Genomic DNA, 17,265 nt, shown 5'->3' on the forward strand with positions numbered 1-17,265 from the left:
GCTGTATGTTACATATGAAAATTGTTAACAGAATAAATCCCAAAGAGTTCTCATCACACGGAAAAATTCTTTCTATAAATTTTGTACATGTATGAGATAATTAGATGTTTGCTAAACTTATTGTGATAATCACTTCACGAAATATATGTCACATCATTATACCACACACCTTAAATTTATACAGTGCTTTATGTCAAGTGTATCTCAATAAAACTGGGAGAAAAAAATTAAACACACCATCTTTCTCAGAGTCTGTGTCGGAACAACTGCCTCTCAGAGCACCTGGCTTCCAGGGAAGGGGCACAAGGCAGTGATTCTCTGCAGGGGTCCAGGGGTCAGGGAGGGGGCTTCTTCATCAGAAGCCTCCCGTATATCTTAGAAAAGCCACATTTCACTATCCAAATAGTTAATAAATTCACAAGGCTCAAAACTCAAGAGCCGCCAAGAGGAACACAGTGAGAGCACTTCCTGCCACCCAACCTCCCTGCTTCATCAGACTCAACCAGTTTCACAGCGGATGGGAACCCCTGCACAGTGTGACTGCATACAGGTGTCTGTATTCTCTTCCCTTCTTTTTTTCACACAAATGCTGGCCTCTGGGAAATGCTGTTTTGCGTCTTGCTTTTCCCCCACTTAACAACGCAGCCTAGAGAAGAGTTCAAGCTCATTCCAAAAGGAAGGTTTTTATTTAAGGAAGCTGCCACCATCATCACCGGAGTTAGAATTCCATGGGTGGCGGCAATGTGGATGAGAGGCCCTGCCAGGACTGTCATGAAAGTCACCTGTCGCCTCCCACTCACACCCTTCACTCATAAAAGTCCTTCACGCTAACAACTAAATATAGTTTTAAAAAGTCATTGCCCAGATAACCAGCAGGGACCAATGGTATAGCATAGGGAGCTATAGTCAGTATTTTGTAATAACATATAAGGATAAAGAATCTGAAAAAGAATATATATGTATATATGTATCTGAATCACTTTGTTGTACACCTGAAACTAACACAACGTTGGAAATTAACTACACTTCAATTTTTTAAAAAGAAAGTCGTTGTGGAGCTATGCTCTTGACACACTTCCCTCTTCATCTCCAGGAAGAGCCTGAGACCCTGAATGGAGACTCGGGGTGTCTGTCTTAGGACACATTACAGGGAGGAGACTGTTCAACGCCTATGTTCCTGTCTCTCAGCTTCACCAGGTGCTTCCAGGATTCTGGGCCCATCAGGGTTGAGCTGCAGGAGGAAGACTCACATCTCCTTTCTCTCGGGAATTGATTTGCAGTAAAACTTACCTGACCAGTCACCTGGTGCTCACTTCTCACAACTGGGCATTTCCTACTCAGGCCAATAGGGCTTTTGAAAAACTTAAGAGAATTTTGCTTGTTTTTCTTCGTAAACTGGTTAATCACCTATTTTTTAAAATTGCTTTTCTGTTTCATTTCTTTGTCTCAGTGTTTTTAATTTTCAAATTCAATTCTTTTGGTAATTTTTTCAAATTACACTTGTATGTGGTTTAAAGAGTCAGATGGTTCTATCCATATCAGGCTTTCAACGAAATATCAGTCCCCTAACACTCCTGAGTCACTTTCCTGTTCCCTATGGCAACCACTTTGAATTCTTTTAACATAATTCTTTTGGCATTATCTCCACAATTCTATAAAAATGTACCTATATTGAGTCTTCATGATTTGCTTAGGTTTAGGCATTATTTGTTGACAGCCCGCTTTGGAAGAGAAGGACTAAGGGCTCTTTCGCACACCCATCTCCTTGATTTCTAGATAAAGCAGAGGAAGACCATAACGCAAAGTGGATCAGTGCCTGTTAAGAAGCATTTCTCCACATTTCCCATCCCTTCCCATGAACTTAGAGAATCTTTGAGCTAGAGGCCGTAGTACAGACCCCTTAGAGTATTTGCTGCCTTTCCTCATTAAAAATGCCCATAAGCTTGAACACAAGAAATTTCACATACAGTTAATTTCATAGGAGGTCCATAGAACCGTGCTGGTTTTTTGTTCTCTGTGTTTTTTCCTTTTTCTTTATTTTACTGTAAACTTCTTTGCCACAAGCATTTTTGCCACAAATTTTTGTTGCATAATTAACTGGCGGTAAGACATTTCTGCCATGAAAGATCAAATAACTGGTTGACAATTTTTGGTTTGGCAGTTGGATTTCTACTACATTAGCATTCCAATGCATTAGCATTTCTTCCAGTTAGTGATGTTATTGATGGCTTTATCCAGCTGACCAATGATGATCATTAGTACCAAGAATTGGTTTCTTACTTTGAAACAAACTACACTGGCGGAAAAAGAGGCCGAGGGCCTCAAGGGTTGAGCCAATGTTTCCCACAACTTTGAAACATCTACCAACAGATAGGTGGCAAGATGCCAAGAATCCACCACAGGGTAGAGGCTTTCACACTGCAACACAAAGCTCAGGTATAAACATGCACCCCCATACTTGGAAACTGGTACCTCTCTTAAGGAAGGAAAAGTGTGATGCTGATTGAGGAGATGAATCAACAACAAACAAACAAAAAGTATAAAATACTATGAACGAAAGACTTGGAAGGCAAATGCTTAGGTACAGCCCACAAGATAAAATCAGTTATTTGCACAGTATTAATATGAATCTACATACATTTTAAAATATATCCAAATATTTTATATTTGTAAGAAAGTCTTTTAAATTTTTATTTATTTCTTATGTTTCATTATGTCCTTTAAAAATTTTATTGGAGTAGATTTACAGTGATGTGCTAGTTCCAGGTGTATGCAAGCTGAGTCAGTTATATATACACACACATATATATATCTCCACTGCTTTTAAGATTCTTTTCCCATGCAGGTCCATTACAGAGTACTGAGTAGAGTTCCCTGTGCTTTACAAGAGTCCTTATTAGTCATCAGTTTATGTATAGTAGTGTGTATATGTCAATCCCAATCTCCCAATTTATCCCTCCTCACCTTTTCCTCTCCAGTAACCATAAGTTTTTGTACACTTGACTCTATTTCTGTTCATTATGTCTTTTTTGATGTCCTGCTTTTACTTTTTATTATTTTATTTTCTACAGCAAAGTTGCCTAATGGGCCAATTAGTTACGCCTTGAAAATGCTTGTGGCAAAGATGTGTACCATGAAAGTATCCAGGACCCCACTGCCTGCTGCCTGCCAAGTCACTTCAGTCGTGTCCAACTCTGTGCGACCCCATGGACTGCAGCCTACCAGGCTTCTCTGTCCATGGGATTCTCCAGGCAAGAACACTGGAGTGGGTTGCCATTTCCTTCTCCAATGCATGAAAGTGGAAAGTGAAAGTGAAGTCACTCAGTCGTGTCTGACTCTTAGCAACCCCATGGACTGCAGCCCACCAGGCTCCTCCATCCATGGGATTTTCCGGGCAACAGTACTGGAGTGGGGTGCCATTGCCTTCTCCCCCAGGACCCCACAGACCCCCTGAAACCTACTATGGACTGGACAGGGCTTAATAGTCCCTAAATTCACGTCCTCTGAATCAGCAGTTAGATGAAGACATTCAGAACCATGGTGAGCCCAAACTTCTATGTGACCCCCAAGTTTACTGCTAGCCTCTTATTGAAACAATAGTGAAAAGGGGGGAAAAAAAAAAAAACATGGCTTGGGAACCAAGCTACAGAAAACTTCAAACCACTTTTCTGAACATTTTCCTTTGGTGTTCTGTTTGAGGAGTTTTATTAAAATACAGCCATGGATTTCAGAGGCAGAGGAAGCCAGAGGATTGTCACTTAGCTGGCCAGAGCACTTGGAGGCCCAGGATGTAAAATCTCACAAGGAACAGGGAATTTCATCTCAGTGCTTCCCTGGAGAGACACAGGCCACTCAGTGATCCTGGAGGCCACCAGGAAAAAACATCTGCGACTGCTGAGTGGTCCTGCATTGGCCAGAAATTTTAATTGCACCTGCACCAAAATCAAACCATGGCCTTAACAGCCTATATCTTCTGCTCCCTTCCCTGAAGCTTGCTAAGCTGAGGTTTCCATACTATTGCAGCGCTCATCCTCAGATGCGGCATCAGCACAACGCTCTGGTAAGCTCAGTGAGATCGCGTGCCTCTGGGACTGTAAGGCCTCAAGGACGCAGGCCTGGGGACATGTACTTAAAAAGCAGCAGAGCAATCTTTCCTGCCCTCGTTTCGCTGAGCGACCCTACTTGGACCTCAAGACTCAGTGCCTTGGGTATAAATGGCCATGTCTGGAGGGACTTGAAAGCTGGAGTCTGGAAAAGAGAGGCACCGTAAAATGAAGGGGAGGGTGATCTGGGTCGGGGGTCTCACTGGATGAAGGTCAGTGCCCAGTTTGGTTCATTGTCTGCTAGAACTGAGGTCAAGAAAACTTTATAAAGGAAGGGTGCACCTTTGCTTTATTTGGAAATGGCCCCTCCTGGTTTCCCACCTCTCACTTTAGGGGCAAGGGTCTTCACAGAATTAAATTGCGCTCCCCTCCTCAGGCAGGCCAGGCAAAGGCCCCTCCCTGTGGCTGCACCTCAGTGGCTTCCTGGGGGCATCTGTTCTGAGAAGGTTATCACTTCTTTCCAGGTGGATGCCTGTTAGAACCTGCAGCCCCAGCTTATCCTGGGCAGGGAAAATGTCCTGGCTGCTTTCGGAGGAAATGATATTTACAAAGATTCAGGTCAGGGGTTCTGGGCCCTGCTTGCTCCCTGTCCTGGATGCTAGAACCTTCCCTGACTAACTGACGTCCAGGGACCCCAAAGTCGCCCAGCTCTCCACACCAGGCTCAGGCAGAGCAGGTTCTAAAGAATTCATAGAAATGTTACCCCCACCCCCTCCCCCAGCAACTGAGAGTCCCCAGGTTATCTCTGGAAGATGCTTGACTTTTATTATGCCCTCTCCCTCCCTGACCCCGAAGTTTGCCAGTGCCAGTCTGGCAAATTCAGGTGTTCCAGGAAGATCCCCTGGAGGAGGGCATAGCAACCCACTCCAGTATTCTTGCCTGGAGAATTCTATGGACAGAGGAGTCTGGCGGGCTACAGTCCATCAAGTTGCAAAGAGCTGGACACAACTGAGTGACTTAGCATGCACGCAGGCAGAGGACAGACCACTTTCTCACCCACTGCCCCCGTTAACCCCCTTAACACCACACTTGGGTTAATACTGACACTTTACATCTCAGTGAGTTTTGCTTTGACTAAAAAGCCAAGAAACCTGCCTGAGGAAGAACAGAATAAAAGCTGTGTTCTTAGAATCAAGGGGGTAAGCAGGCTGGCTGCTCAGTGTAGAGTGAAAGTAAATTTTTTTTTTTTTTAACTGAAAACTTTCCCCAGCCCAAGTGGGAGAAGGGAAAAGAGAGAAGGGCAAGGAGGAAGGGGAGAGGAGGGTCCAGAGGGTCAGAGAAGCACAGCGGGGAGGAGGAGCTGCCCCCAGAGTGAGGGGAGAAACAGGCTTTCAGAAGAGGGTCGGTAAAGGGCTTCTCTCTCATCTTGGAGCTAAAAGGGAGATTTCAAGTCAGACTCTGGGTTTCAGTGCAGCTTTCTTCAGAGGGGAATATATATTAAAGTCTGCAGTTTTATAAACTAATTTCCACTTTTATAATTCCTTTCTCCCATCTACTTTCTCTGGAAGATAACTACCAAGCATATCAAGCCAGCTAGTGGACTCGAACTGAATTAAGAGGAGTTACAAAGCTGCTGACAGCCAGGCTCCCTCTGCCTCTCCTACCATGCCCCATGGGCACCATGCCCTCTGATGGGAGGGGCTCCAGCTTTCATGCCTCTGAGCATGAACCAACTTCTCACCATCACCACCCAGCCAGGGACTATGGACTGGCAGCCATTCTAGTCACTCTGGGCTCTTCTAGGAATGTTTCAACCTAGCTTGGGTCTAGGAATGGTCGCCGGAGAAGGCAATGGCAACCCACTCCAGTACTCTTGCCTGGAGAATCCCAGGGACGGGGGAGCCTGGTAGGCTGCCGTCTATGGGGTCGCACAGAGTCGGACACGACTGAAGCGACTTAGCAGCAGCAGCAGGAACGGTGGCACCTACAAATAAATGTCCATACAAACATTTGGGGCAAACTCTGTCAAGGGCACTAGCCACCATCTGTTACTCAGGAAGTTTCTGTAAGTCACCATCTACTCCTCCAGAAAAGGGCTCACCCAGCTGTGGAGACCCAGGCAGAAGCCCTCACTTAGCTGCTGGCTGTCTACCGGCTTCCCTGATGGCTCAGAGGGTAAGGATCCGCCTACAATGCCGGACACACAGGAGAGCCAGGTTCGATCCCTGGATCGGGAAGATCCCCTCAAGGAGGGCATGGCAACCCACTCCAGTATTCTTGCCTGGGGAATTCCATGGACAGAGATGCCTCGGGGGTTACAGTCCATGGGGTCCAAAAAAGTGGGACACAACTGAGCAACTAACACCACAGCTGCTGGCTGCAACTCACCTCCCAGACACAAGCCCTTCTACCATCTCCTGCTACTGGCTGGGCAGCACCAGCCTCCATCTGTTCAGGGTTCAAAGCCCTAACTACACTCAGAAATAAGTTTATGCACGCTCGTCTGAGAGCACGTCGCGCACACACGTACAACTTCAGAGTAGTAGAGCCCTTCTGGAGAAAAACGGTGATTAGGATGAGGTGCATCATCTCTTTGACTTGGAGGTAAAACTTAATGGTAAAGAGTCTCTCCTCCAAAGGAAAGCACCCACCGCTGTGCGAACCCTCCCTGGTAAAAAGGCTGCTCAGGAACACCCCAGACACTCCTCTGCCGCCTGCATGTGGATCGGGGCACAATATTTTACCTCCTAGTTCTGTTTCTCCTACCCGGGTTAGCAAATTCCCAAGCCACTTCTCCAGCGCTGCGGGTGGGTGTTGGGGGATGTACTCCCAGAAACGTATTTTAATGCGAGGACAATGTGCGGCAAACCGCTCCCCCACTACCCCGCCCACCCTGCGAAACCAGAAAGGATCCTGCATTCCAAAGGAAAATGAAGCATCCTTTGTAAAAACGTGCTGTTGGAGACCCTGCAGGTCCTTCTCGGCTCCCCGCAAATGATTTTACTTTAACGAGCCGCGTGAGGACTCCTCCTGCCCAGGTGTGGCTGAGCGCTCGGGATTGTTCGGAAAGAAGAGGCAAAAGAAACTTTACCGTTGAGCGGGGCTGGGCTGGAAGGCTGTTCCTTTAAGGCCACGAGCAGGAGCACGGCCGCCGCGTGTAGGCTGCGGAGAGGCATCTTCGGGCGGCTCCCGGCGCGGGCGGAGAGCGCGGGTTGCGGGCGGCTGAGCTCCTTCTCGCCCTCTGGCTCGGGCGCTGGGACCGGCACGGCTCTCACCGGGATCTTGTGAGCGCAGCCAGGGCGTCGCGGCCAGCACCTCTGTTCTTTGGGCTCCTGGCCTCCCGCGGGCTGCTTTTATGGAGCGACTCAGCCCCAAACAGATGATGTCACCGGGGGTGGGGGGTGGGGTGGGGGGAGAACGCCCTGCCTACAGGAGGTCTGGCGCCCCAGTTCCAAGGTGAGTTGTAACCCTGACTTCAGCCGCTCTCCGCGGGGCAGTGGTCCGGGCGCTCCTCGAGCCGGGGCTGGCGCGGAACCCAGTTCTCCGTGGAAGCCGCGGGCGGGCGGGGGAGAGATACGCCTGCCTGGACCCAGTGGGGAGGGGTGCGTCCAGAGACGCGCTTCAGTGGCCACGACCTTGGACTGTCATTGCCTCTACTTGAGAAGCCTCCTAAGTACAATACCAGTCTGGGCCAGAGACTCTTTCTGTGCCTCCATCGTGTGCTTGCCTGGACTGGGCACACCTTACGGACTGGACGAGACACCTATGGATTAGGAGGGTGGGCTGCATTCAAATTCAGAATTTCTGTGGACTGTACAGTCAATTCACAGAAAAGTCCTGAAAAGGTCTTACCTTTGAAATATAGACGCAAAGAAATTAACAGGTAAATAGCTCGGGGTTGAGGGTGCACTGTGAAATAGAAATAGATACGTAGGTAAAAAGAAATGAACAGCTTTGCTAAGCAATCAGACTTTCACCTCAGAGCAGATATAACTAGTTCATAATATCAGTCTTTCTCTAGGAAGCTGGGGAGGAAGGAGGGGGTCCCTTTTCTGGGCACTTGGATGAAAGAAAGGGACTTGCATGATTTCTTGAGCTCCTACTTGATTTCCCAGGTGGCACTAGTGGTAAAGAGCCTGCCTACCAATCTGGGAGACATTAGAGATGCTGGTTCGATCCCTGGGTTGGAAAGATCCCCTGGAGGAGGGAATGGCAACCCACTCCAGTATTCTTGCCTGGAGAATCCCATGGACAGAGGAACCTGGTGGGCTCTCAAAGGGTCTCAAAGAGTTGGACCTGACTGAAGCGACTTAGCATGCAGGTCACTCAGTGTAAGACTGTGTACCAGGCATTTTGCCTCTTGGCTCAGATTCATGTTGGTGTTGTTATCAGCACCTGTTGCTCATTTTTGCCCACTTGCCTCGCATGTCTATATTCTTTTAAATATATATACAGTGTGTTAAAGTTAGTTGCTCACTTGTGTCTGACTCTTTGGGACCCCATGGACTGTAGCCTGCCAGACTCCTCTGTTCATGGGATTCTCAGGCAGGAATACTAGCATGGGTTGCCATTTCCTTCTCCAGAAAATCTTCCCTACCCAGGGATCAAATCCAGGTCTCCATCTAGTCACATGCTGATACTTGTTGTCTGATCCCCCTTGTATTTAGTCCACGTTCAGTCGTGAAGTCAAAGGTCTTACTAATGTGCTGCCTCTGGCGTTCATTGAATTTTCCTGCTGCTGCTACTGACACTTGCTGTTCCCACCACCAGTCTTGTTATTGGTGCTTCTGACTTCTGTGGGTCCTCTGACTGTGTCTGGTCCCGGTGGTTTGGCTCTGTTTCCTTCCTGCTCAGTGACTCTGCCTATTCTCTTGGCTCCCTGCCGCCCACAGGCATTGTTCAGATCACATGGTCTGCTGAAGCGTGCCCACCCCCAGCCCTGGTACAGGACCCCTGGTTTTGTGACCTGAATCATTCTACCCTCTTCTCTTGGCCACAGTTGGTGACCAGCCCTCACCTCTCTGGTCTGTGCTGACCTCGGTCCAAGTGGGCTCTCAGGCTGGCCTCAATGACTGATGAAGCTGCTTGTCCGTGGTAGTTTTGGAAGGACAGACCAGCTTTTCTGCTGAAGACACAGGAAGCACATGCCACCCACAATTCAAGGGGTGCTACTGTTCTGTTCATATCTGCTCAGCCATTGTTTGGGTTAATAAAGGGCTATGAAATCTTGTTGAGGAAGTTGTTACAAAGGCAGTCTTGTTACAAGCACTTTCAAACCACGGTAGGCTTAGGGATGAACTTTTCTGCTTATAACTCTTGATCAAGAGCCACACCTCTAGGGTGGTGAGTGAGCATTTCACTATCATTCTTAAGACATTCATGTCTCTGATTCGTCATCAAGGTCTTTACAAGATGAAGTGCACTAGAGGAATACAAGAGGTTGGGGAGGAGCTGCTGCAGGTTCAGAAATGCACACCATGGAAGTGAAATCATTCACCCCACATTTCACCACTAGTTCAAAGGAAGCTGGGTCGGGCACACACATTTTATTACTCCCATTCCATTCTGTCTGGCTAAACAGTAAGTCCAGTTTCTTCTTGAACATGCATCTCTAAGTGTTCCCCAAGGATCCCCAGAGATGGAGAAGTTTAAAAAGGGGATGGATTTAACAGGATGTTGTGAACTGAGTTTCACTGAGTTAGACAAGGCTGTGGTCCTATGTGATTAGATTGACTAGTTTTCTGTGAGTATGGTTTCAGTGTGTCTGCCCTCTGATGCCCTCTTGCAACACCTACCGTCTTACTTGGGTTTCTCTTACCTTGGGCGTTGGGTATCTCTTCACGGCTGCTCCAGCAAAGCGCAGCCGCTGCTCCTTCTCTTGGACAGGTGTATCTCCTCACCGCTGCCCTTCCTGACCTTCAACGTGGGATAGCTCCTCTAGGCCCTCCTGCTCCTGCACAGCCACGGCTCCCTGGACGTGGGGTTGGACCTCCCAGCCGCCGCCCCTGGCCTCAGGCCTGGGGTAACTCCTCTCGTCACCGCCTCTGACCTTGGACCCTGGGTAGCTCCTCTTGGCTGCCGCCCCTGATCTCGGACGCAGGGTAGCTCCTTTTGGCCGTTCCTGCGCCGTCGCAGTCTGGCACTCGGCCACTGCCCCTGACCACGGACGTGGGGTAACTCCTCTTGGCCGCCGCCCTTCGGGCATGGGGTCCTCCCGGCTTCTGCCCCTGACCTCGGACGTGGGGTGGCTCCTCTCGGCCGCGCTTAGTGCGCTGGTCGCTGCCGCCTGCCCTTAGTGCGGCTCAAAATTCTCCAAGACAGGCTTCAGCAATATGTGAACCGTGAACTTCCTGATGTTCAAGCTCCTTTTAGAAAAGGCAGAGGAACCAGAGATCAAATTGCCAACATCCGCTGGATCATGAAAAAAGCAAGAGAGTTCCAGAAAAACATCTGTTTCTGCTTTATTGACTATGCCAAAGCCTTTGACTGTGTGGATCACAATAAACTATGGAAAATTGTGAAAGAGATGGGAATACCAGACCACCTGACCTACCTCTTGAGAAATTTGTATGCAGGTCAGGAAGCAACAGTTAGAACTGGACATGGAACAACAGACTGGTTCCAAATAGGAAAAGGAGTATGTCAAGGCTGTATATTATCACCCTGCTTATTTAACTTCTATGCAGAGTACATCATGAGAAACGCTGGACTGGAAGAAACACAAGCTGGAATCAAGATTGGTGGGAGAAATATCAGTAACCTCAAATATCCAGATGACACCACCCTTATGGCAGAAAGTAAAGAGGAACTAAAAAGCCTCTTGATGAAAGTGAAAGTGGAGAGTGAAAAAGTTGGCTTAAAGCTCAACATTCAGAAAACAAAGATTATGGCATCCGGTCCCATCACTTCATGGGAAATAGATGGGGAAACAGTGGAAGCAGTGTCAGACTTTATTTTTTTGGGCTCCAAAATCACTGCAGATAGTGACTGCAGCCATGAAATTAAAAGACGCTTACTCCTTGGGAGGAAAGTTATGACCAACCTAGATAGCATATTCAAAAGCAGAGACATTACTTTGCCGACAAAGGTCCGTCTAGTCAAGGCTTTGGTTTTTCCTGTGGTCATGTATGGATGTGAGAATTGGACTGTGAAGAAGGCTGAGCACTGAAGAATTGATGCTTTTGAAGTGTGGTGTTGGAGAAGACTCTTGAGAGTCCCTTGGACTGCAAGGAGATCCAACCAGTCCATTCTGAAGGAGATCAGCCCTGGGATTTCTTTGGAGGGAATGATGCTGAAGCTGAAACTCCAGTACTTTGCCCACCTCATGCGAAGAGCTGACTCATTGGAAAAGACTCTGATGCTGGGAGGGATTGGGGGCAGGAGGAGAAGGGGACGACAGAGGATGAGATGGCTGGATGGCATCACTGACTCGATGGACGTGAGTCTGAGTGAACTCCGGGAGTTGGTGATGGACAGGGAGGCCTGGCGTGCTGCAATTCATGGGGTCGCAAAGAGTCGGACACGACTGAGCAACTGAACTGAACTGTGAACTGAGTTTGATGGAGAGAAAGGAGAGGGTTGGGATGTTTATTGCATAGCTAGATCAAAGATCTGGTTAATTGGTAAAGAATGGATAGCAATTAAAAGAGGATTGAGAATATAAACAGAGACCCAATTGTTCTAAGTGCTTTGTTTTTTTCTTTCTAGTTTTATTGAGATATAATTGATACATAGCTCTGTATAATTTTAAGGTATACAGCCTAATGATTTCATTTACATACATTATGAAATGATTTCCACAATAAGTTTAGTGAACATCCATTGTCTGGTATACGTACAAAACAAAAGAAAAAAGGAAATATTTTTTTTCCTTCTGATGAGACCTCTTAAGATTTACCCTAAAAACTTTCATATATAACATACAGCAGTGTTAGATTTGTCATTTTGTACCTTACATCCCTATTATTAATCTTTTTTTTATTATAAAAGTATAACAGTAGACTTGGAAAATACAGAACAAGGTTACATATAGTTCCACTATATATTACAATTATTTTTTAGGTAGATAAGATTTTTAGTTGGAGTTTCAACGTCAAACTCTCAAAAATTAATTGAACATACAGAGAAGTAGAAGGATATAGTAGACGTAAAAAGCACTATGAATCAATTCAGCATAATTTAGATTTGCATGCATGCATGCTAAGTCGCTTCAGTTGTGTCCGACTCTTTGCGACCCTCTGGTCTGTAGCCCACCAGCCTCCTCTGTCCATGGGATTCTCCAGGCAAGAATCCTGAAGTGGGTTGCCATGCCCTCCTCCAGGGGATCTTCCCAACCCAAGAATCAAACTGCCATCTCTCATATCTCCTGCATCAGCAGGCAGGTTCATTACCACAAGTGCCACCTGGGAAGCCCTAATTAACCTTTTAACTGGAAATTTATGCCTTTTGACTGCCTTCATCCAATTCCCCTGCCCCTCTACCTCTAATAACCAGAAATCTGATCTCTTTTTCTATGGGTTTGTTTGTTTGAAGTGTAATTGACCTACAATAGTGGGTTTGTTTCTTTTTTTAAATTTTAATCTGATATCAGCGGGAGGGAAAGTAAACAGAAATGAATGATATGATCAAACTTATGAAACATTGAAGCTGAATATCAAGCCTCTCCCTTCCGTACCTCAGCAAACAGCACAAACCTAACCAGCTTTAGACCCCAACTCTGGAAACCCTCCCTGCCGGAGGCTTACTGGGCCCTGTGCAACTGAATATGTATGGATTGCCTTGCCAGCAGCAGATGAGGTTGTTGTCAGTCGATAAACAGCCCATTACTCAATGGATTAAGGCAGAAAGTGGACTGTCAGTTCTCAAGAGATAGTACCAGGCCAACGAACGGCACACCCAGATGGAAGGTTCCAGGGAGCAGAGCTTCTCTCAAATGTTACTATGTGTATATCAATAGGAGGGTGAGGCTGATGAGTCAAAGGGCAGAGGAGTGGAAGAAAAGTATACCGGATTTTGTGTCAAGAGGTCTGGACTGAAGTGTCTGCCCCACCACTTACTGGATGGCCTTGACAGTGGTGCAACTTCTCTGAACTTCAGTATCCTCATCTCTAAAGTACAGATTGTCATCTTGGCTCCAGGGTCATCAACAGTACTGATATATGGCTGAAATGAGATAAAGTGGGTGGAAACTTCATTCATTCATTCACCCTTTATGTGCCAGGCACTGTGCCAGGCATAGTCCTTGCTCAGAGAATGTGTAAACATAAAACAAACCATGTCATAAATATTAATGTAATTATTGGGTTGGCTGAGACGTTCTTTTGCCAACCCCAAACAAACGTTTCGGCCAACCCAAAAGGATTGTAATAAGCTTGATGTATAATCAGAAGAGTCCCACTCTGTCCTGGGGCTGTGAGGGACCACATCATCTGTGTAAGGGTGAGACTCTGTGACTTCCTAAAGCCTCTGAAATGCACAGCTAATGCCAGGCTCTTCTTTTTCAAAGCTGGTGCCGTCTGGCAGGATTTGCCCCTTACACAAGCTAACCATTGGCTTTTCAGGCATAAAGATTAGAGTACAGAGATTTTTATTTCTTAAGGTGAGAATTCATTCTTCAAATAGTGTCAGTCAATGAGGAAAGCCCCTTTGGATGGGGCAAAAGAAAAGGCTCGTGGGAGGAGATCTAACATTTCTTGAGTGCCTACTGTTTGCCAGACAGTTTATTCTTACAACAACCCATGGGGATTAGTGTTATGCTTGCTGTATCATGGAAGAGACACATGAGGCTTGGAAAACTAAAATCCCTTCCTTGCACAGGTTCACAAGGCTTGAGTAACAGAGACTGAATTTTCAACCAGATAATTTTCTAGAAAGATTTAAGGCAAGAGGGCAGCAGAAGATAAGATGGTTGGGTAGCATCACCAACTCAATGGACTTGAGTTTGAGCAAACTCTAGGAGATAGTGAAGGACAGGGAAGCCTGGCATGCTGTAGTCCATGGGGTCGCAGAGTCGGGTATGACTTAGCAACTGAATAGCAACAACAATTGTCTGTCTCCAAGGCCCAGGCAAGCATTTTCCATGGCTGCGGTAACAAATGCCTCAAATGAGGTGCTGTATTTCTGGGTCCCTCTGAAATGTGGATTCTAGATGCTGTGATTGTGTTTTGTTGATCTGGGGTACAGCGAGCCACTTCTAGCAATCACATGATGCTCTGCCCAGGACCCGACTGTATGCTTCTCCCCAAGTGCCATGGGGAGGGATGCTGAGAGACCCTGAACTCTGATCACTGCATAGAGCATCTGCCCAAATGGGATATGAGGAACCTGAGACCACAGAGCTTTGATTCAATAAGTTCTCTAGCAAAGGAGACTATGAGCCCAACCATGTAATTCTTTGTTATATTAATGAGCTCTGCTTTGACCAGGTAAAGGGAGTGTGAAGGGAAGGTGAGGTAGAGGAAAGGAAGAAAGTAAGGAAAAGGCTAAGAGAATGCTTGGCCTGGGCGTTGGCTGAGGGAACAAAAAGCCAAGGTGTGCATGGACCTGTTGATCCCAGTACAAGTGTCAAGGTCTTTGAAAATGCAATCACTTTTGCTACTTTCTTCACATCTTTTTTTTTCACTTTTGCAGTTGTGGCTTAGAGTCATAACCTCTGTATGAACCCTAGCTACCGTGCTCAGTTTCAGGCAGGATCAGGTGGAGGGCAATGTGACCCACAGAAAAGAAAGCCAGACTCTTGACTCTGCCAGGAACCAGCTCTGGGCCCTTAGCAAGTCTCTAGCCCAGTATGTGCCTTAGTTTTCTGACCTGTAAGTTGAAATAAGAGTGTCTAAGCCCAGCCAAGGTGATGGATGTAGAATGAGACCACATATGGGAAAGTACGTTGGAAAACAAAAGCATCTGACATATATAAGATACTCCTGAGTGTGGGCTTGAAACAAAAGGAAGTTGTCTTGATCTCAGCCTTGGTTTACTAACTTAAACTGAAATCTGGATTCCAACAAGGGGCCATAAGTTCTTACCCAGCCCCTGCCACCAGTTACCATGGTAACTAGTGACTCTGGTCCAATTATTTGTCCATGGACTCCCAATTGCTGCTTCTGTCGAATAGGGAATAATGGCTTCTCACCAGAACTTTTTTTTTTTAATTTTTTTCTGCTGGGACTTTTATAAAGCACTCTGTGTGACTGATAAAAATGATGATAAATCAAAAGCCTATATAACAGGGAAGTTTGCATTTCAAGTGAAAATAAACCTTGGTGCAATATGTGTTATCTCTTTCCAGGTGAATTATTCTGAAATCCATGGTTAGTTGACGCCAAGACTGCTTAGGAGATATCATTAGACTATAATAGCTTAAGGTTTCTCATGCCCATCTCTCCTTTCACATTGTCTGGTTAGACCCACTCTCCTCTAAGCTCAGAGGTTTGGTCCAGATCCTGTTCTCGCTCTCAGTCTGCAGCACTGTCCTCTCTCACCACTGTGTTTTAAACCAAAATGCAGTCACAGACCACATTCCAGCAAGCTCACAGATACCTCCATAAAGCAAAGAGTCCTCATATCAACTCTAACAACTTCACTGATGGTTAGGGAGACCAAATGGTGGAGGAGAAAGAACTTTGGCATCTCAAGAACCTGGGCTTTGAGACTCAGCTCCACCACTCACTTCCTTTGTGATTTTGAGCAAGTCACTTAACCTCTCTGAGTCTCAGTTTTCTACTTTTTTAAAGATGAAGGCCATATAATACATCCCAAAGAGCAGGAGGAAGGAATAAATATTATGAGCGAGGCATGAGGAGAACTTAGCACAGTGGCTCATAATACGTGCTGTGTAGATATGTCAGTGGTTCTCTGCTGTAGAAAGGTCTTGACTGGCTGAAGGGGGAGACTATTTCATCCCATAGTTTCTAGTTTGGGCAACCCTATTAGCTTCTCTGGTTTGAGCAATCACACCAAATTCATGAACCCTAAGAAAGAATGAGTGATTTCCAAGTGTCATTCCCTGCAGTTCTATACATTGGCCTCTCAAAGAATGTAGCTTTTGTCATAACAAGCCAGTCTTCCTGCTGAAGCAATGATGCCTTCTAACTCAGTAGACCTGAACCGCGTGTCCCCAGTAAATGCCCTATCACCAGACTCATGGGGCTGGGAGGTATTCTTGAGTTCAGAGATGCCACATTCTATCAGCGTAAACTGGCAATTTCCTCTTGTTTGGATGCTCTAGTTCTGTGCAATGGCAGGAATGTATGATCTGATCCCTCATTTCAGTTCCTTTCAAAGAAGACTGGCCAGCACCCCCCAGATGCTTGCATTTCAGTTTGCACTCGTCTCCCCTAGTTATCGGGTGCTGGAACATGTGGGGCGATTCTTCTGCCCCTCGGCCATCTTATTTCAGTTGCAGTGCCTGATGAAGTCCTCAGGAGGCTGGAAGCCCAGTGCCGCTGGCACAGTCAGCTGCATAGCCTGCACAGACGAAGGCCAGTGAGCATCCTGACAGACCTCTCCGGTCGGGTCGCCTCTGTGGCCAGAGGTCAGCTCTGTCAAGGATCCAGCTTTCTGTCTAGCTCTGAGAAAGGGCGCAGGTGTATCTGATGAGCAGCAGGGCAGGCAGGCAGCCAAAAGCTCATAGTTCTCTCACCCAAGGCAACACAGCCAGCGAACAAGAGATACTTCCTTGGGGAGCGGCTGCATAGCAAACCCACTGAGATAAGAAGTCTTACTTATGGAGCTGTTAATAGCTTCTTTTTAAAAAATTTTTATTTCATATTGGACTATTCTTGATTTATTGTGTTAGTCTCAGGCGTACAGTAAAGTGGTTCAGTTATACATACACATACCCAGAGCTTGCTTCTTCATGCCCGTCTCCCTCCCCATCCTTGAAATACGAGTTTGGAGCTCACTTTGTAGTGGAATAAAATATAACTAGATTAGTTATATCTACATCCTAGTTTTTTTTTTTTTTTAACACAGATATGCAAAACTCGTCTTTGACGTTGCCTATCTATTTTCTCGACTTGACACGGTTTCGTGGGTAGTAGAAATGAGGACAGGATGCAGAGAGTCCTTAAAGGGTATTCAAAGAATCAGAAAATGAAAACTCAGAAACTTAGGCGCACTCTTCAACTTCTGTTTTCCCTGGGGGGATGGGAAGGGGAAATAGCTCCAATACCTCAGTCATTCCATTTTTATCATAGAGATTGTAGCACTTAATTCCAATGAGGAT

General features: G+C 46.4%; 1 protein-coding gene and 1 long non-coding RNA gene across 3 annotated transcripts in view; one reads left to right on the forward strand and one right to left on the reverse strand.

The window, feature by feature from the left end:
- The window catches only part of CA12 (carbonic anhydrase 12), a 62,741-nt gene extending 55,372 nt beyond the window's left edge, over positions 1 to 7,369 (reverse strand). For both annotated transcript variants that reach the window (XM_086321377.1, XM_086321376.1), the window contains exon 1: positions 7,135 to 7,369. In XM_086321377.1, coding sequence (XP_086177503.1) covers positions 7,135 to 7,219 — 85 coding nt within the window. In that variant the 5' untranslated portion in view covers positions 7,220 to 7,369. The remainder of the gene's footprint in view (positions 1 to 7,134) is intronic.
- Positions 7,370 to 7,402: 33 nt separating this feature from the next.
- LOC147364577 (uncharacterized) lies at positions 7,403 to 11,727 on the forward strand. Its single transcript, XR_015134722.1, has 2 exons — positions 7,403 to 7,499; positions 9,930 to 11,727. It is a non-coding gene; the product is annotated as an uncharacterized LOC147364577 (long non-coding RNA).
- Positions 11,728 to 17,265: the final 5,538 nt, after the last annotated feature.

The sequence above is a fragment of the Bos grunniens genome, chromosome 10 (assembly GCF_055505025.1).
Source record: "Bos grunniens cultivar Pamir isolate PY7600 chromosome 10, Bosgru_T2T1.0, whole genome shotgun sequence".
In the NCBI taxonomy this organism is placed as follows: Eukaryota; Metazoa; Chordata; class Mammalia; order Artiodactyla; family Bovidae; genus Bos; species Bos grunniens.